We start from the raw sequence: 22,253 nt of genomic DNA, 5'->3' as shown, positions 1-22,253 counted from the left end.
TTGGTTTATAATTCAGATGTGCAGGTAAGATAGCTTGATTTAATGATAAGAGATTAATATTGAACATATGATTTGTAAACAATTTCCAAATTTGTAATTCAACAATTATATCTAAACCAAACAACTTTCCCGACTTTCCAAACACACAAGATTTATTTTCAGAACTTATATTCCAATGTAAAATCACAGATAAATGTTATTTGCAGACCTGGTGTTCTTTGGAGGACACAATATTCAGTATTAATGACAGTGATGACCTCTGCACACTGGTGTAACAACAATCAACAAAGCCAAGGATGATTGGCTTTGAGAGGGCAGCGATTGAAGGTGGCATCTCTTCATGCAGAAGTGACCGCTTCCGAAAAGATGCCACACCTCATAATAGATGGAGATATAGAAGGATTATAATTTATAATTCATTACATCTGAGGAGCAGGGATGGTTCTGGAGTTTAGGAAATATATTGGATAGATGGTGCAAGAAAAATAATAAGGAATTATTAAAGTATATTTGACACTCACCAAATGGATCAGAAAGTCATTGACTTGGAAGATTATATATATATAGTTATGAATATGATGACACTGATCTACATATTATCATATATGGAGGACCATTATATATATATAAACAAATGGTCTAACATATGTACATATTTAGTATTATTTCGAGTGTTACGAGACTCAGACTCGCCTCTGACTCGGAAAGTCAAAATCCAACTCGGACGCCATCTCGGTGACTAGACTCGGCAAGGACTCGGAAAATTGAAAAACCCATGAAATTCAAAGATTCTTAAGGATTTTAAGATTTTTTCATGCATCTTTTAGTCAATTAACATCAAATACACAATAATTGAGAAAAATAGAAGCTACTTAATACACATACACAATTTTGCATAGATCACATAAGTATAAAAGCGAATTTCTAAAGGAAAAAAACTGAATAACACAATATCTCTAAAGTAATAAACATAGTGTCATTGTTGTCTCAAATGTTTACAATATTCATAGATTACGGAATCCATGGTATCAAAAGTTCGAAACATATATCAAAATAACAACTAGAGTGTGGAACAGTAGAAGGCTAAGGTTCATAGTAGCTTATGTCCTCCTATGAGTACGCTTAAGATAAGTCATGGAAGACTGTAGAGCCATCCTCTCTCCCTCTGTCCGAGGTTGAACCTCATCCTCATCTTCATTCTCACCCACATAATCCTCATCATCAGAGTTGGATCCATCACTCCTAAGCTCAGGGTCTTGCACTCTGTCTCCTCGCGCTTTAGCCTCTTCGACTACCATCACTATTGCCTCAGCCTCTTGATCCACCTGATCAACCCAGTCCACTTCTTCATTACTGAAGACAGGATCAACAATCTCTGTGTTCCACTTTGCATGTGGATCAACATTCTCCAATACAATTGTGTATTGGTGCCCAGGATCTGTCTATGATGAAGGTGAAGGTTGTAGTGAACAAAGACAAAATCATTCAATTTTTGTGCTCCCAACCTATTGCGCTTATTCGAGTGTATATGCTTGAATAGACTCCAATTACATTCGCGTCCTGATGCACCAGATGACTGGTTTAAGATGCAAATTGCAATCCTCTGTAAATTTGGCACCTTAGTGCCAAACATCTCCCACCGTGCATCTGAAATAAGAAAATTTTAAATCAATTCAATAACGTTGACTTTATCAAATTAAAATGGTAATAGATTTAGAAATTAGGATGTAGAATCATAGATTTTTACTGGGAATCAATTCTGTCCTATTTTTCTTGCACAACTCCCTTTTAAATAAGTCCCCTTGGGCTTTTTTAAACAACTCAATCTCACGGACTACAATTGTTCCAACTCTTGAATCAGGTGACATTCTCTCTACAACATCATAGAGGCCACTCCACACCTCATCAACAGCCTTGAAATGTGGGCTGAATTGGTATGTTGGATTAAGGAAGTAGGCCGCAACATGTATAGGCTGGTGAAGTAGATTGTGCCAATGTCTATCAATGACATCCCATAGAGGCCCATACCTATATCGATTCCCTGCAAAAAAGTGCAAATGACCTCCTTCATCCTATCCATGCCCTTATAAATGTAGCCCATTGAGGGATTCTCTCCATCAACAATTCGTAGGAGAACAACAAGCGGCTTTATGAATTGCATTCATTATGAAAGTTGACAAAGAAATAATTAGCTTTAAGTTTTTCTTTAAAAAATGAACAATAATTTATAACATAATTTTATAAACAAAAAAGTTGAAATGAGGACAAAAAGGAAAATTACCTTCACAATCTCATCGATCGGTGTCCAAAAGGAAGCCTCATAAAAAATGCGAGCAGTTGTATCAATCCCTACAACAGTCTTTGCATATGATGATGCGATCCACTCCTCACTGACAAACATGCGCGTCAAACCTCCCTTTGAATCAAGCAAGGATTGCAATGTGAGAAAATTGGTTGTGAATCTAGTGACCCCTGGACAAGACAACTCCTTTTGTTTTGTGTATTTGCTCATAAGGTTGAGGACCCATGTATGATTACATATGAATTTGCATACACTCCTTCCTTGCACTATAATTGTTTTTATCCAAGGGAGTTTACCAAGATCCTCTAACATGAGGTCAATGTAGTGAGTAGCACAAGGGGTCCAAAATAAGCGAGGGTGTCTCTCCATAAGAAGCTTTCCAACAACAACATAATTTGTTGCATTATCTGTAACAATCTGCATCACATTCTCCTCACCCACGTCCTTTATCACTTCATCCATTACTTCACAAAGATATTCAACATTCTTTGTTTTTCCTGAGGCATCTATTGATTTCAAAAAAACTGTGGTACCTAAAGAAAAAGAAACAAATTAGTATAATGATCAATGATCAATCATAAATTCATAATTTATAAACTTAATCACTTAATCGAGATTCAAAATTTTTAAGTACAAGTTCTACTTCTAAATTTTTAATGTCTACAATTACTTGATGAGGAGACAAGAAAGTTGAGGAGTGTTCTACTCTTTCTATCAGTCCAACCATTAGTCATGATGGTGCAACCCTTCATCTTCCACACCTCATGCTGCTCCTTGATTGCACCTTCTACATCAGCCACCATTTGGGTCAAAGTAGGGCCTCTTAGTTCATCAGCATTAGGGGCTTTGAACTCCGTACCACAAACAGTAACAACATCGATTGCAATTTGCCAATAATGGGATCTAAAACAAATTGAATAAAATTTAGTATTTTATATTATTACTATTAAATTTGAAAACAAATTAAAATAAACAAAATAAGCGTATTATTGTCTCTTGAAACTTGAAAGCAACATAAGTAAGACATAGATTAAATAAATAAGTACCTTGCTGGATTGAATGAAATGTTGTTATGGATGAAAAAGTCTCCAAGTGCCAATTTTGCATTATCATGCTTCTCCTTGTTCCAACCCATGCTCTCAAACGATGGTTGTGCACTTGGAGCTGTGCGTGGAACAAAAATGGAATCAAGTGTTGATCTTTGCTTACAAATGTGAGGCCCAATGGTCACACTCGTAGAAGTAGTAGCAGTTAGTAGGTGGAGTTGGGGATAATGGAGAGCAAAAATTAGAAGATCCCTCTTGAGCTAGTTGTGCCATTTTTTCTTGTTGCTTTTTTTTCAATTCTTTTTTCTTCATTTTTTCCTCTAAAAGAACTTGCATGTCTTGCATAACATCTTGGGGTACTTCTTTGCATTTTATAACATCACGCCTAGGTATATGTGCTAGGCAATACTTCAATCTATTTATGCTAGGCAATACTTCAATCTATTTATGCCTCCTCCAATCATATATTACACCGCAATGCTAACATGTAACAACTCCTGTTTTGTGGCCCGGGTTGGCATGTTTCCAAGCCCTATCCCTTGCTATTGCATTTGGATCTGCATTAGGGTTACATGCAGCCCTAGTTCCACTTCCACAAGGCTCACCCTGAGGCATGATGTCAATGTGAGTGCTGTTGCAATATGAATATATTATAAATAGAAAAAAGTTAGCATCAAATCAGATTTTTAAACTTTAGGGCCCTCTTACTTATCAAGTTTGTCATCGAGATAAATTAGAATAAATCTAAATAGTAGATACTAGAAGTAGGGACTAAAACAAATGTAAACAAAATAGAAAGTAAAAAATATGAATGTAAAACATTTTACAAAACAATACAAAAAAATGCAACTTGTTGCTTACCTTTTCAAATTTGCACAAACAATGGAAATGCAAGTAAGTTTGTGGAAGCCTCCTCCAGATGCTTCCTTAAGCTTCTCTCAATGCTTAAGTGCAAGCTACAAATTTGCACAAACCATTAGCAATCGATATGGGAGAGCCAACTAGTTTGCTAATTTCTCTCTCAATACCCCAACACACTTCTCTAATTCTTTCCTCCCTATCATAAGCATTATCAAAGGGTGGAATGACCTTTTTAGGTGAAATGGATGTTATACAAAACAAAAAGAGTAACTCAACTTTTTTTTTTTTTTTTTTCGGGTCTTTTTTGCTGCACCCGCTGGTGAGAGTCTTGAGCTAAGGACTTGGCAAGTTTGGAGAGTCTTTGGACTCGATAAGTCTAGGTGGACTCTGCCAGGACTCGATTGAAATCAGGACTAGAGTCCATTTGCCTTGGAAATCTGGACTTTGCCTCAGACTCCCAGAGACGCCTGTAACTATGATTATTTCAGTTATATATATATATATATATTAATAAATCAGGAAAAAAAAAAAAAATATATATATATATATATATTAATATCAGTGAAATCAGATAGGATATTCATATATATATTGAGTTGTATATATATATATATATGAGAACATCATAATTATATATCAGTTATATTATACAGATTTATATTTATCAAGTCCTATTACTATTTTAATTTGAGAAGGGAATGTTTAGATGTTACCAAGGAGGGGCTTGTATAAATCCAAGCAATGGATCTTTGTCCTAAGATAGGATAGGGGGTCAGTGTTCCGGAAGCCTTGAGGGCAGGAGTCAAGATGGAATATGGACTTGGACATGTAAACTTTGAGGGAATCCATTGCAAGTTGGTATCTAGGCAACTTGGAGAACACCTACTCCTTCTGTCTTTGAGCTGGAATAGTAATATGAGTAGATATGAGGCAATTAATAGATTATATATCTTGATTAAACTAATACTGTTTATAAATATCTTAGATTAAAATTATTGTATCTTAGGACATATACTGTAAGAATTCGAATTAAATATGAAATAATTATGTTTAAGTTAACAGGGACATTACAAATTTATACAAGCTCCTCCTTGGAAACGCCACTGCCCTCCCTTCTCCAGATTAAAATAGTAATAGGTCTTCAGTACATATATATTTGTATACTATATTTGATATATAATTCTGATATTATTCTTATTAATAGATACATATGATATATATATTAGACCATATGCTGATTTTTTAATCTCTGATAGAATCCAGATTTTATATTTTGTAATTCAATATCCAACTCGTAGATGCGTTACAACATCATTGCTGTCACACTATGCTTGTCAGCAATGTAACAGATTCATTTATTTTCTCCCTTTCTTTTATGATGAGTAACAAACGCATTTCTGATCTGCTATTCTTCAATGCCTTATAAGTAAGGTTGGTCCTTCCTTTAATAAGCTACCAAGAGGTGCTAATTCTTCAATACTATAACAAATCACACCCCTTCCAATTAATGGTTAATATAATCCTCTTTGAAAAGATGATACTAATGTGAATTGCTCCTGCAGAAGTAAGCCAATGCCATCATTTTATGCAACACAATCTCTGTTAAGCTTTCATCCAATAAGTAGCATGTCTTAATATTGATTATTAACTTAATAGCCCATATTCCCTTCTTTTAACAATTCATAATTTGGGCATGATTGTTTAATACAAATTTCTCCAAATGTTGATATAAGATAGGCATTTCTTTCATATTATCATTCCTATCCACCCTTATGGCAACCTCGTAAAGTGTCTAAAGATCTTGAGCGATATATATTTGTACATATTAGATTGGCTTGAAGATGTCACCTCTAGATCTATTGAATCATAATTTCCATCTATCGGATATGCGAACAATCAATATGCTGTACTAGTCAATATGCTGTATAATGGATTGTGGAAATTTGTTCTCTTTAATCAATATGCTCCTTGACTAAAAGTCTTGCACTATCCCTAGTATCGCATCGACTATATACAACTCTCGATCATTGAATCTAATTTTTATACCTTTGTGAGTCAATGCTATTGACCAGAGACCTGTCTAATATCCTTATCAGCAATTATTTTCACGATCATTATATCAATCCTTGAACCAATATTTGTGAAATTGATACCATACATATTATCAATTACCATCTCCTTGGTTAGACTTGTCTAATATCTTTATCAGCGATTATTTTCATGATCATTATATCGATTAGTATTAATATCGATCTCTGAACCATTGTTTATGAAATCGATACCTTACATATTATTAATTACCATCTCCTTGGTAATGTAATTTTTCCGTCATAAAATAAATATTTAATCAAACCTTTGTTAATGGGCCGATTGATTTAGTATATGTCAGACCCATTTTTATTTAATTGTTTCTGTAGGTAGGTGTAGCCGTCGGCTATCTTTGTAGACCCTCGGAAAGTTTCTCCGACGGGTATTTAAGCACGACATGTAGTTAGTAGTTGGTATGCAATTTGGATTATTTCTTTGTACTGCGAATTCCTGTTGGAGTTCTGTACTGTTCGCCATTTCGAAAGTGAAAGATCTTCCCTACTTGGCTATTTTGGTTTCGGTGGGATTCAATCCTCACCCTATTCTGTCTTTGTATTACTTTGCTCGGACCTGGCAAATCGGAGCACCATCTTTGTTGCAGATTCATTTATACATCTCTAGAATCGGATTGAGTCAATTGTTTTGGGCATTAATTAGCGTAATTAGTGAATGTATTGCTTTGGCGTTCGTCTGTAACTCAATCTGCACACACCGTACGACCTGCTACTGTTTAGTGATCTTAACAACACCCACTGTATGGATGTAATCTACCGTACGACTGCTGCTCCACCGTACGATTGAGTCATCACCCTATCCTGCGGTTGCCACTCCACATACCATACGACATTGTTTGTCCACCTTCCCCACCATATGGGCCCCTAGATTATCACCGTACGAACATCCAAAGACTGCTGGGTTCACTGTACTTTTCCTACCGTACGTTCCCTCACTTTGGGCTGTGCTAACAGAATTCTCCACCCCATTTTAGCGAGCTCCCAAACACATAATCTCGAAGACCATACACCCAACCCTCAGCCCACTGTATGGCCACTAAGAGACCCTTCAGTAGCTGGCTCAAACACAAGAGAATCCTCCAGGCTTACCTAAACATCTCCCCCAGCATAGTCGGAACGTTACAGGTAATCGCTAACTTTATCTGACTGGTCATGACTCAACTATCCTTCACGATCATTTTGATTGGATAATGACTTTAGATATTATCGACATCTGATTATTGCAATTGTTGGTCATTGATTATCTAGCCACCAATTGGGAATGCTTGATAACAATAGAATCTGTTATATCGATTGTTGCTGGGAACCTATTCTGTATGTTCGAGTTTCTTTCATTATAATGATTAGTATTTTAATTCAATTTTTCATTTATTTTATGATTGATATTAATATATTTATTTAATTATTTATTTATAATTAATTTCCATTTGAGGAAGGGGACATCATAGTACTCAACACAAACAAGGCTTTTCATTGCTACGATTCCACCACTGGTGATGTGATGTGGGTTGGAAATAAAATATGTAGCTTGATAAATTTCAGTTACGTATGGGAATAACAATCTTTTCTTTCCCATGTTATATCCTTTTCTGGACCCTTTGGGCTTCTATTTGGAAATTGTGGAACCTTCAGCTCACTAGGGGCTTTACTATCACTAACTGGAGGTCATGTTCTCAAATGATATGTGATTATAGTCTCATCTGGTGTGATGTTATGTTTTAACTCTCTGATGCTGTGGCCATTGATAATTTTTTTGAACTTCATTAGTTAGTAATGATCATGTAAAGAACTGGAACTTGTTGGTGACTTGATATCACATTATATAATCATATTACCAACTTTGTTAAAGTTAATTTTTGCTTCATGTTTTCTTTTATGTGGGGCTCTCTTCTGTTATTATTCTGTTTGCATCAATTCCAATCATCAGGTTTCTAGTGCACATTAGATATATGCAGTTTTACCTCCCTTTCCCCTTTATTGTTTTTTCAGTAATGGGTAAATTATGTTCTCCTTGCTAGTCTTTGGGTTTTGACATTTGAATATATTAAAGTAAAGCAATGGTTGATTATTATTAGAATCTTAAATTTTCTTCATTGCCTTTTTATATTGATGCTTGTTAAGTGTTTGAAATTTTAATAGTTATAACCATATGTAATTTGTTATGTTCTATCTGCCCATCAGATACACAAAAGCCTTGGAGGTAATAAAGAAGCTTCACAAAGAGAAAGCTCAGGAAATTAAGATGTATAAGCTGAAATTAGAGAATCTGCAAACTCTGAAAGATGCAGCATACAAGGTTCTCTAGATGGATGCAACTCTTTCATGCATAATATTTTTTTTGAAAGGAAATGTGTTTGTTAAAAAATCTAATTTAAGTGGAGGACAGCTAAGCATTTTGTTCGCGAATTCTGTAGCCTGTTGACTGACATTGCTTCCATGCTGGAAACAACTTGATCTCATGGTTGGATATATCTACTAATAAGAAAACTCAAATCCTTAATTCTTTGTCTGATAGAACGCATTTGGGATTTCTAGTAATTAATTGCTTTCTTTTTAACAGCTCCGCCAAAGCATTGAACAGGACCAAGACAAAGTCACTTCTGTAAAAAATCAAATTCAAGATTTAGAGAATAATATTCAGAATATACAGACCAAAATTGATCAGACAGAAGTAACTCTTAAGGATCTAAGGAAACTGCAAGATGAAGTTCGAATGAAAGACACAAAACGGAGCACTCTTTTTAAGCTTCAACAGACACAATATGCAGCTCTTGCTGAAGAAAATGAGGGTATTTTATTCCAGTATTGAACATTGCTTTATCAGTCTTGATACAACCTTTCAATCTTCTTATTTCCTCTTTTCTGACAATGAATGAAAGCTTAAAAAAAATCGTTTATTGTTTCTAATTGTGGAAGATATGCTTGCCATCATTTCGTATGTTAAGTGACAGTTAATGTTTCAACTCTAGATACTGATGAGGAGCTTAGAGAATGGCAAGTAAAATTTGAAGAAAGAATTGCCCATTTGAAATCGAAAATTAGCAAGTTGGAAAGAGAGCTTAATGATACATCAACAGAGAGTGACATTCTTACCGAGACAATCAATGATACATTTCGGGAGATGGGCAAGCTACAAGCTCAAGCAGATGTATTTCTCTTGCTTTTTTGAGATGTTCTTGATTTTTTTTTGTGCTGACAAATTTGTGTTATATATTCTTGGTGATATTAAGATAAACTTCATTGCAGGCTCATATATCAGTGAAGCATGAACGTGATAAATACATTCAGGCTATGTTTGCAAAACACAATTTAGGTGTAGTTGATAACCTTCCTCTCAACAATGAATTAGCATTTAATCTCACCAATCGAGCAAAACAACGTCTCAAAGAACTTCTGAAGGATAGTGCAGCTAAAAAGGTATGATTATTTTAGTTTTATACGAGATTCATGGTTGTCTATGTGTCTAATCTATCTTTTTTGTATGAGATTCATTTTAGGTCTTCTATGTGCCTAATCTGCTGTGTTTCTAAAAAATGAGGTATCCAATGTTGTTAATTTTGACAGAAACTCTGGATATAAAGATTAAAATCTGAAAATAACTCTTATGCAGGAGTCTAATGACATGGAAATTAAAAGTATATGGAAAGCTTTTGAATCTGTCAGCAAACGTTGTAGTGAGTTTGAAGGTCAAAAACTCGCAAAACAACAAAAGAAGGTTTGAAGTTGGTTTGGATGTTCAGATATTTGGTATTTGTTCCACGAACTGTACAAGGGCAATGGATTTATTATCTTTGTAATTCTATCAGGAGGAGATAACATATCGCCTCAAGGAGATTGACCAAGAGTTGGAGAACCCAAGAAAGTCAGATACAGATCTTGCTCGTATTGATGAGAAAGAAAGGCTGTTGGTAGTATCTTATCAAAATTACAGGAATAGAACAATATTTATGGAATTTCTTGATAGTCGTGGTTAATCTCTTGTATAATTGAACTTATTTTTTTGTATGTGTCTAGGAGGAGGAGGTTCAGAGGAAAACAAGTCAGCTTGATGAACGAGATTTTGAATCTGATATACAAGAGAAGATAAATGAAAGATATAGGTTAGAGAAAAATATAAAGGCCCTTCAGCGTGAAAAGGATGGCATGGCTAGTGAATCTGAAGATAGAATCAAACTGGGTCTTAAGAAGGACGAGATGGAAAGCTTCAAGAGGAAAATGACTAAGATGTCGGGTTTTCTTTATAACCCTTTTGAATGATTTACTTCATAAGTTGTCCTTAGAATATGTGTGGGTGCATAACATTTCCCATTGCTGTTTCTCTCCTGTGTGATGTAGAATTGATGACAACAAGGAGAGGATAAAAGCTACACTCAAAGGGAGACTTCCCAATGCGAAAGAGCTGAAGAAAGAGATCAACTCTGCTTTAAGGTAAAACTGAAATCTATTGAAATTTAGTAATATTGAAGAACAGGCATATAGGACTGCTTACAAATAAGCTTTTGAAGATCATTTTTAAAAGAAAACAAAAATAACTCTTATTTATTAAATCCTTATTGCTTTTTAAGGAAGCTGAATTATACCTTTTGGATCTGGGAAAATTGAAACATGTGGAAATGATTTTAAAGGATTTGTTTTAAACTGGTCAGTAATGCCTTTAACTAAATAATGGTCAAGTTTATTTATAATTCAGTGAATGTCACTGGAAGAATAAGAAACATGCTAGTTCATTAATGAATTCATATTCTAGACAAAATTTTTCTGTTACTTCAGTAATTTTATTTTAAGTACTAATGGCTTATGAATGTGAAGTATATTTCTATTTGAATGATATTTAAAAGGAAAGTACCAATTGTTTGTTTGCTTCACCTTAGATCTTTAATGTACCAATGGGTTCATGTTTTCTTTGCTTTGAGCCATACAAATGTTGGAGGGCCTTAGAAATATATCTCTTGAATATTTTCTCCCCACTTATTAATGATAGAATCCTAACCATAGGTTTTGAGACCTAAAGCAAAATGATATGGAAAAATATATAAATTTGATTTTGACCGATAGTAAAGAATGCAAATCACAATCCAAAAACTAATTATGGAATAACAAGTCGATTATTTATAAGTTAGAAAATGTAAAATTTAAACCAGAAACCTGCCCTGAGCATCTCATTTATGTTTCTTGGCAATAAGATCATAAAAAAATAATTTTGATGGTCTTTTCTCCTTTGGCTTTCCTTAGGTAAGAAGACAACATCCACCTGGTGCTCATTTCAGTTATTTTAAGCTTGTTTCATCTATCCTAAAGCTGGCTTGAAGATTTATTCGAATTCTTGGTAAGGTTTATATCTACTTGATATCTTATAGTGGTGTAGTAATTTAAGTCTTAAGAGTTCATAAATAACTCCAAAACAGACACATATCCTTCTGCTTTCAAGGAGAATGCAGATTACACAATGTTTTGGAATCCTTTTTTAATTTTATGGAGCAGAATAAGTAGTTGCTTCTATTATGTTATCGATCCCATAGTCTTATTGTGAGTTTTATATTGAACTTGAGTTGTTTGTTTTTGTTAAAGGGATTTCATTGATGTTTTAGCCTCTGATTCCTAGCATGCATTGAATCGGACATGTCCTTGATCTTCTTTTTCTATAAACACTAAATTCCTCTAATTTTAGTGCAGTTTTTTCTAGAGTGGTAAGGTAGACTCTGACTTAGGTCATTTTGGTATGATGTGTGATTATTCATCAATGATCAGGTTTTGAAAATGTTCGTTTTACCTAAGGTTTTCCTTTGTCATTCTGAATTTCAGGCAAAAAATCTTGATATTTCATGTAGTGCCCCACCAAGGAATCCCTGAGGAAACTGTAATGTTCCCTTTTTAGGACTGGTAAACTTTGATATGTTGTTAACCATTTTGGCTTGGTTTCATGGGCTAATCAGGATGTCTCATAGATCAGATTGAGTTTTGGCTTGGCAGTTACAGTTTTTGGTTGATCAGAGTTGTTTCAGCAGTGTTTCCAGGTACTTACTATTTATTATAAGTCAACAGGCTCAACATTCCTCACATTTTAGTGTTGGACTGGGAGCGTTTTGCTGAGATCTTTCGCATGAGCTGTCGCTCATGATTATCTGAGTACATCTGATCAGTAATTTTAATGCCTGAAGGTCTTAATGGTTTATAAATAAAGTGACTATAAAACAGAAGTTCACATTATTGAATGTCAGTTCATTATTTTATGAACACTTTATTTTCTTAAGTGGGAAAAATGATATCTTAAAAGGAAATAAAGAAATAGAGAAAGGAATGTGAAGAGTCACTAGGTTGGGCTTAAAAGAAGAAAGGAGATTCATTCGCAACATGTTTGGATTTATGATTTCTCTTGGATAAATTTGGGATGATTCGAACTTTCATTTCCCAAATCCCGAGGACGAAAACCTTTAGGTTTCTTGGTGGGTCGGATAGAAATCGAGTTCATTTTCAGCGGTGGATTCATGACAAGTTTACATTTATATTTCAAGTTTATTTCTAGTTATCTTATTTGACTGTACTTCTGTATGCAAGATTGGATAGTTATTGTATTTCTGAATATTAAAATGCAATAACATTTCTCAGGTTATATTATTTGGGAATTATTTGGTAGTTAATCTGTAAATTTATGGCATGAATTTATCTATATATATTTCAGAAATAATGTATTGAGAAATTTGGGGCAGTATCCAAACTGGGATACATCATATTTCAGTGGTCTCAGAGCTGGTCTTCCTGCCAGCCAATGAGGGATATCTTGATAAAATTGCAGAAATATATTTTCTGATTTAAGAAGATAATTTTTCTTGAATACCAACGTTTTTGAAGGTTAATATTCTGAAGCTTATGTGTCCTCAAATTTTCAGTGGAGACCAAAATTTGAATATTTAATGTGGACATACAAATTTCAGTGGCCAACAATGAAATGCAAATCTCTGCTGTAAATATATATCCAATTATTCCACTAGGCAGAATTTCATGAACACATCATGAAATAAGTTGTTGCAGAAGACATTGAGTAATTTCAGGAGATATTAACTGTGTGATGTAATGAAAAATCATTGTGCAACCGTATGTTAAGATCAATATTGTAGATATTCTAAGGGTTATCTCCTTGACATTATATTCAAAAATTGTGTATTCAATTCTATTTGAAACGGACTTTATAAACGTTCTTTGATAAATCCCGTGTCATTGCAAAATCTTATCACAACTTACTGACATTGGAGTTAATTGAAATTATTGAAGGCACAAAGCAGGATCAAAGGCATTGATATATGGTTGAAATTAGAAATCTTTATTATATATGCCATGTGTTTTAAATTAGGAAATGGAGTATGTGGCGTGAGGAGTAATTGTTTTGCTGAAATGCCAATAATTTGGAGAAGACATTTCTTTGTGGGTTCAAATAATACAAGGTTTCAAATTAGTAACTGGAAAGAGTGTTCATGGTGGTTCTTACATTTGCGCTGCATATGCTGCGAGTGAAGAGTTGGATCAAACAAAAAAGTGAATTTTTGGGTGTTTTCCTTCTGTTATCTCATTGCAAGTGAAGATTTGGATCAAATAGAAAAGAGAATTCTTGCTGTGCCATCAAAGCTTGAAATTGCTATCAATTTGATTCTTCTACATCTGATTAAGGCAAAAACTTCATATTGTAAGTAACATGGATGCTTGTTAGTTTTGTTGATGCGTTGTGGGCAGTCAGATAAAAGTTTCTGTATCTTAGCTACCAATTCTGGCTCTTGTATGTGGATTTCTCATGAAGCCATTCCATTATTTTGCCCATTATTTTCCCTGAGTCATTTGTTCTCGTCTTTGGCATGGATATATGGAAATGACCTCAATCAAAAATTCTGGAGAAAATAGAAAATACATCGTAGGCTATATCCAGGTGACAAAAGGATTGTATGTGTAAATTGAGTGCAAGTTTGGGTATCCTGGGACTTCAAAAGAAAACAATATTAGTGTTGTTTCTTATCGCAGAGTGCTGAAGATGCTGCGTGATATTAGAAGACTTCTTATTTGCCTGGAAGCATTAACAAGTACCAAACAGAAGAAAAGGAACCTTTTGAAGCTCTTTCTGATATTTTTTTGTGAGCTTGTGCCAGTTGCACTGAATAATGTGACTTGATCATGACAGAGAAGTCGAAGCAAGTATTGGGTGGAATATTCTGGCTGGGTTTAAAACATTCACTCTGCTGTTTCAATGATACTTGGAAGCATCTTTTCAGGTCATTGGCTTCGAACCTTGTTGGCGCCACAACTTCTAATATCACTGCAACTACTTGGAGACCACGGCGGATATTTGCTTGGGCACCAGCAGTGCTTGATTTAATTTGTGAGAAACAGACTTGGAACATTTTGTGTGTGCTGTAAGTAGGACTGCTTGCGTGTGCAAAAGATAGCAAGTTGAAAGAGTGGAGGTCCTCAATTACCATTGCTAGGAGTTAGTTTGGACATGGATTATAGCGGTGACATTATTATTATTGTCTCTGCATAATAGAATTTTGTGATCTATTTGCATTATCTGAAGCAATTAGATTACTATTGTGAAAGATATATTGAGAACTATTGCTGTAACTAGTACTGTTCCTTCTGTTCCACTTTGAAGCATAATACGGTCTTTAGAACAACCCCAGTTAGGTCCTCAATTGAAGGTTGCTGCCTAACACTTCTAATTCATACAGGTCAGACTGCATAGTGAGTCTTTTTTATGTGTCTTTACATCCGGGCTATTTAATTGCATTGGAATAATTTAATTGTAAAGTAGACCTCTTTTCAAATACAATTGCCTCTGCCGGATCTGAGCAGTTAGTGATTCTTGAATATTTTCTATTAAGTTTTGCGAATCCATTTATGTTGTTATCAAACATGTACCCTTGGTCTACCAACTTCTTTCCCTCTTGAAATTGTAACCACATTAACCCCTAAATGACAAGTGTTTGACAAAATGCTTTAAGGGGAATACAGTGAAATCTTGGTAAAAATTAACAGGGAATCACGCAGTTGTGCGTGAGCATGAGATAAAGATCTTCTAGGCAACATATAATTTCAGTGATTATGTTTGGTGACAGTAATAAACACTTCTGAACATCCACCTGCAGAGACATGTAGTTTAGTTATGGGAAAGATACATGGTCTGGATAAAGTCAGGAATATCTTGTTTAGATACAGCAGCAATCAACCCAAAATTCATGACCCGATAAAAGAACATAAATACTTGACATTTATGTTGAGTATAACAGACTTCCTCCATGTGTCTAGAAAGATTCACCCTTCCTTGATTACATGGATTTTCATCCAAAGTTACAACACAAGACTTTGATGGCAAAGAAGGGGTATCATGAGTTAGCTCAATGTGATGTCCCCTTCTCCGCGCTAGGCTTTTGGCACCTTGTTAGTCGATCTTTCCATTTGGATAGGCTAACGACATTAATCTTGAAGAGGCCAGCCAGTCATAGGATTATATTTGGTTTTGTTGGGGAGATATTTAAGTTGTGGAGCTTTCTATAGTTAAGTCACTTTATTTTAATAAGTTGATTTATAAAGTTACTTTATGAATTAAAGTCATTTTATGACAAAAGTAACTTAAGTGACTAAAAGACGAAAATGGGTTTTATCCCACCTTGCCTAGTTGTTTGTATTTCCCCTCATATCGAGGTTATAAAAGAAAGGAACTTCATTAGGATTGGAACTATGAAATATATCAATATCTTGAAATCAATCTTGGTTGCCTAAATGTGATTGGTTTTCTCTTAAGGACGAAACCCCTTAATGAGATTTGTGGAGACCGGATGTAGCCCCAAAATCTCTTCTAGATTATCAGAATCAGGTTCGAATTTGCAGGTTAATATATTGTTTTAGTCGGGTTTTTAGAGGTGAATTGGTTATTGGTGGAGTTACATGTCATTCCTTGTACTAGCTGGATACTCATATGAACAGTCCTAGTGTAGTTGCGATGTGGAAGTAGGTGTCACACAAATAGAGCAGACGGTAACCTCACAGATTAGATCCACTCCAAAAGGATAGTGGATAGAAACAGTGGTAGGTAGCCGTAACATCAAGGTAGAACGCAAAGGGAAGTCTAGGAGGCTGAGCTATTAATGATAGGATTTGGAAGTAGAGTGCAGACAATACCGCACGTTGCTATAGCAGTGGGTGGACATGGAAAAACCCAAGCTAGTTGGTGGTCTTACTGTTTTTCCCTTCAGTCACGTCACTCCAGTTTAGAGCAGTGGTTGTGTGCCCAAGGTAGAGTCTGCCATAGTTCGGGGGTCATTTGGTGTAGGCCAGGTAACATTTACTATTGGCATCCACGTTAAGAGCAGGGATCATTACTAACGGTTTCCAACGCCATAATTCAAATTCCAGGTTCCTCTTCCGCAACTGTTGTATTTCGTTGGATTAGAGGTAGTAGTACCCTCAATTGATTTTTCTTTCTAGTTAGTTAGTTTGGTTTCATTGTGTTGTTAAAAATTATACATTGTCAATGCAAATATTGTTATCGGGCCCCAGTAGTAGAAAACCTCTTTGGAAACAAAAGCAAATTTGTTTGATCAACAATAACATGAAATTTTGATAATTGTCGTAGTAAGATCATTTCACTCAAGATCTTTTTACAATGGATAGGTGCAAAAAATTGTATGAGGAGCTTTCAGCTAGACTTAATCGACTAACTTTATGAGATAAACCCCTGGGGTAGAAAGGCTTTTTGATCTTAGCCCATTTGCATCGGCTAACAACATGAATTGCCCTTAGAATAGTAGGGCCCCTTTTATACAAATCTTAGATAAGAAAATACAACACACTAGAACACCCTTGTTTCCGGTGACTTAGACAACATCTAAGATTTCTTGAATTATGGAAGTCAAAAATCAGCTTTCAGCTGGTTTTGAAAAAGAACAACCAAATACCAGTGCTTTGCAGTCTTCACATGATCATGGAAAAAATGTTAGTGATTGCATAGGTTTGTTGATATGTAGTTTGGGGGTAGAGGTATCTTACGGGGCTGCTTACTCTAGTGCTCTTGATAGGTGTGTTTGATAGTCCATGTGAGAAAGTTGAACAATCAGCCAATGATGATGTCTCCCCTTCTTATGTGAGTGTTGATGCTTACTTTGGTTCAGGTTTAACAGTCCCTACATTTGGTGTGAATTCTTCTTGTGATGGATTTGTTCTTGACCAAAGTGCTGTCGCTATTTCCTATGCACAATTGGCTATGGAAAATGATATTCACAACATTGATGTGTCGTGTGTTGGGTGGATATTTTGCAATTGACAGTTTCTTAAAATTCAATCACAACATAGGTAGACCAGCCACAATGTATGAGACAAAGTCTCTCCTACCTTGAAGGAAAGGCTCTCCCTTCTCACCATTCCTTGGATCAATTGAGGTTAAGCAAGAAATTGAGAGATTTGTAAAGGGTGTTACCAATATCCTTTCCTCTTAGCTTTTAGGAAATAATCCACTTACTCGTTGAGCCAGTAATGGGCAAGATGAAATCTCTAACTACACTTCTATCTAATAGTTGGAAATGGTGATACCAATAAACCAACACCAACTCAAAGGTTGATTGAAAGCGTACCGATTTGGCTCTAGGTCCTATTTTGGGGCACAAAGACTTGTAGAAGTATGGAATTCTAACCATTTTTGTGAATTGAGACGACAATACAAGCTACAGTCAAAGCTTCTAGTCTGTGTATTACCATAATTGTTCTAGTGAAAGCTTCTACTCCAATTGTTTCTTAACTCACTATGATCTATGATTAAATGCACAATAATATCATGAATCAAAGACAATAGGCACAAACTATAGTCAAAGCTTCTAATTTTCTATCAGAATTGCTTCCAATTAAAGCTTCGAATCTAATTGCTTCCTTATTCACTTTTCTCCCAAATTGGTACTACACAATCAATGTTATGCTTGCACAAGTTTGGCAGAGCTTTCTTGCATATAGCAAAAGATCCTTTTTATAATGAGTTGGGCACTTCTTATATAGGAAAAGACATGAGAAAAAGGAGGAAAAAGTGGGAGCAACTCAACCACTTTACCTAGTCTAACTAGGAAAGAAGAATTATTGGATTAGATGTCTGAAAGACATGTAATCAGATTATATGCGATTTTATTACATGCATTTGAGTTACATGCGATTGGATTACATGCAATCCATCTTTTGCATCTACAAAGTTGGAAAACACTTGAAGAAAATGTTGAAACTGTTGATTCTGAATGAATCAATCCTATAGACTATCAACAAAGGCGTCATACTTCGTGATTATCACAAGTTTGACAATTCTCGTATTCTACACTACTGCATTCTCTTTGATGAGTTTCTAGTTGCCATTTGAAAAATTGATGTGATCAAGCTTTTTATCCTTTGTAAATTGACACATTTTGGAGTCTCTGACATTTTGAAAACCTTCTCGATGGTGGTCAGCTGTAAACTCGAAACAACTTTCTATCAGAAACTCTTTATTTTTTGAAACAAATTGCTTGGTGCATTCTCACATGAACTTAGGTTCTCGGACAACTATTGGGAAAATGGAGACTTGTAATATCCCCCTCTAATAGTAAAATTCAATAATAAATAGTCCACAAATCTATTTGAAACAATTGAATACATCAGAATGACTAAACGATTATAGGTAGGTCAATAATATATCGGTTAAATTGCTAACTATATTATCAACCAAGTATAAATAAATACTTGATATAAATGATCAATGAATATAGATAAAGAAATCAACTAATAATAATAATCTATCATTATTAATATACATCAAATCAATCGAATATAAACATAATATCATCACTAATATATGAATGATAATTATTTGAATAGATATTTACTCAAATAAGCCAATGAAATTATTGAATAATATTGAATCCAAAACTGGACAATAACAAATCACTCAAATACTCATATCTATACCTTGAACGAATGTATATAATACATTAGCATATAAACATATCTATTTATTAATACCGTATATTTCCCAACCTAATTCCATTATCTATTTATATTTTCATAACTTATAATTCAATTAGACAATTACATTTATAAAATAAAATAAAAGTGAAATCATCGAACTTCCTTTTGGTCAAGGGTGGGCCCATGCCAATCAATGTGGCGCTTCGTGACTTTTCGTCACCTTATACAAACACTACCTTAATGTTTGTAAGAGAAGGGAAGAAATAGGAATTCATAAATAAAGGGAGGGAGAATTGACGTAGCAAGAATCCATGTGGGGCAACGTGGGGAAATATAACAATAAAAAATAAATGGGAGAGGATAAGTATTTCAGAAGTTGAAGAGCATAAAATTAAAATACATAAATACTACCAAGAAATAAGGGAATTCATGTGAATGAGAATAAGCTTGGGATGAATTAATAAGGGAACAAATTTATAAGGAAGACAAAAAAAGTCAAAATGATATTGATAATAAAGGTTTAGGTTTGATTTGGTAATCAAATAATAATAAGGGATATACAAAATGGAGAAGAGGATGTAAATAAAGGGGAAATTTAAGTAAATGGAGGGAAGTGAAATAAATCTAAGGTGATAAGATTTGCAAGGAAAATAAAGGATGAGGGCATTCTATTAATATATATACATATGAGGAAAAAAGTGTAGATATTAGAGATAATAAGAATGTTTTTTTTTTTTTTGGTCGGTAATATTTTTTTATTTTATAAAATAACATTTTTACATCATTACAACTAGGCTTTTAAAGGTTAGCCTTTCTTTCACATACACATATTTCATCACAAAAAACCTCCTTTCTAAGCTTTCTAAAGCTTCACATCTTTCTCCCCTAAGTGCTAACTTCCTATACAAATTTATCATATACAACTTTGCTTTACATAGAAGGAAAACATCAAAAACAACAAATTGTCCACCACCTGTCCTTCTATTCTTACCCCTTTCTTCCACCTGCATCTTGCACGCATGGCCTTTATGATTGTGAGGCATCTCTACATCTTCTTGAGTTTTTGCTTCTACCCCGGCCCAAAAAAAAACCAAAAACACCTTCTTCTTGATCACTGAATTGAGTTGTAGCAGATATATATTTACGCTTTCCCTTAATCAAAATCCCCGTTGGCATTTTTGTGCTTTGAAGCCAAAATTTAAACCAAACAAAAATTATCTCCTTTTCTTTCCTCTTTATTCTTCACTTCGACACCCTTATAGGAAATTTGACCCGCACCACCCTCCTTTTACTCCTTCCTTCCGGACTTCTCCGCTGCCTCGGATGGGCAAGAAAGAAGACCAAAACCTTCCTTCCCTTCCTTTCAATAAAATCTTCAATTTCCGCTAGTAGCTTGGCCCAAGCCATTTTTATCTTGGCTTTATAGACATCTTTGTCCACCCCTGTTGGCCACCAAAGAAACTCGACCCTTCCAAGTTTCTTGCCCTCCTCTATGTTCTCATAACATTCGCTATAATCAAACCCTTTACCTGGCCATGCCCACTCTAACAGGGAATCAATTCCCACAATTAAGTCCTCCGGAAACAAACTCTTCATAACCCATTCCACTTCTTCCACCGGGCATGCTATCTCCAACCCCCAAGCCATTACTATCACCGTTATATCAGCATTTATCTTCCAGTGGTGAGAGGAGTTTTGAAACAGCTCCCTCACCGTCTCCTTCACGACATCTATCACACCTGGTGATGGTCACTTTAGCAACAGTTTCAACCCCTTGTCCTGCATCGGTCTGAACAATGCTTTTTGTTGCTTGTTTGTTTTAAAGGTAAATGTCGCTTCCATTCTTCCTTTCTATTCAGTTACTTTCAAGTCTGTAAGATTTATTTTTCAGACTTTTAGAAAAATCCTTTTTTAACTCTGCTATATAAAGCCTAATGATAGTCTCCTAACTTGTAGAAACATCCCATCAACACTCCTCAAAATTCATGCCTTTCCTGCTTTCGCATCCTGTCATGATGAACACATTTATTACAGATTTTCCAAATCTGTTCATCTTGCTTTTCTGAAAGTCCTTTATGACGTTAGTCACCTTCCAATCACCTCTTTGTTAAACAGCTCAAAAAAATTCAAAAAACACATCAATTAATAAATGCTTGAATCATCTTCACCAATTCCGTCCCAACAGCTACACATTTCAAAAATTGACCTTCCATCCTTGAACCAACCGCCCATTTTCAAAGGGTGTCCGCTTCGTTGTTTACTTCTCTAAAGACATGACGAATCTGAAAATCCTCAAAATCATTAAACTCTTCATTTATACACTTCAGCAGATTTGCTAAGTGCGCCATGTTGAAGATGCTTTATTGTCAAAGAATACTGAATGTAATTGATGTGAAGTTATCTCTTTATTATTGTTAGAATCTATATGCTCTCCATAAAAACTCTTTTTTTCGTTAGTATTAGGCAACATATGTGAGCAGAAAATTTCAGCTATATACATATGTTCCAGTCAAGCTCATTCATAAAGCTTTTAAACAATTAAAGGAAACCCACTTCAGTTTAATATCATAGGACATGGTAAATCAAAATTCTAAAAGCTAATTGCTTTTCCAATCTCTTGTTGTCTCCTTTAGAATTCTCGAATTATTCTTCTATAGCTTATTGATTATTCTATCCGTAATATTTTATAGCTTGCAATTTGGAGATCTTAATCAAATATTAGGTGGTTTTTCTGGTTCCAGTTTGTCTTTATTTTCTCCTATTTCGGCTTTGCCTGTTTTTGTCAATCTCTGGTTTTTCTGCTGTATCTTATTACCTTGGATTTTCATTTTAGGTATGCTTAGGTTGTCTTAGATTTATGTCTTTGTATATGGTTAGTCTTTCCTTGCCTCTGTAGCTTCTGCTATTATCATTGTTCCTCTTGCTTCCTTTCCCCTTGTCGGTGGTTTTTCTTCCTCATTTCTGTTTTTCGTCTTTCTTCTTTCC

The 22,253-nt window shown here is 34.8% G+C and overlaps 1 protein-coding gene across 1 annotated transcript in view; it reads left to right on the top strand.

Annotated features, from left to right (window-relative positions):
- Positions 1-22,253, top strand: part of RAD50 (DNA repair-recombination protein (RAD50)) — a 236,507-nt gene that overhangs the window by 48,758 nt on the left and 165,496 nt on the right. The window contains exons 6-13 of the mRNA XM_089806593.1: positions 8,493-8,607; positions 8,872-9,100; positions 9,281-9,459; positions 9,558-9,728; positions 9,922-10,026; positions 10,118-10,219; positions 10,326-10,537; positions 10,647-10,739. Coding sequence (XP_089662719.1) covers positions 8,493-8,607; positions 8,872-9,100; positions 9,281-9,459; positions 9,558-9,728; positions 9,922-10,026; positions 10,118-10,219; positions 10,326-10,537; positions 10,647-10,739 — 1,206 coding nt within the window. The remainder of the gene's footprint in view (positions 1-8,492; positions 8,608-8,871; positions 9,101-9,280; positions 9,460-9,557; positions 9,729-9,921; positions 10,027-10,117; positions 10,220-10,325; positions 10,538-10,646; positions 10,740-22,253) is intronic.

Source organism: Cupressus sempervirens, chromosome 10 (assembly GCF_028749045.1).
Source record: "Cupressus sempervirens isolate cs-2001-9-10 chromosome 10, ASM2874904v1, whole genome shotgun sequence".
Lineage (NCBI taxonomy): Eukaryota > Viridiplantae > Streptophyta > Pinopsida > Cupressales > Cupressaceae > Cupressus > Cupressus sempervirens.
The sequence above is the reverse complement of the archived record's forward strand: the minus strand, read 5'-3'. Positions and strand labels throughout refer to the sequence as shown.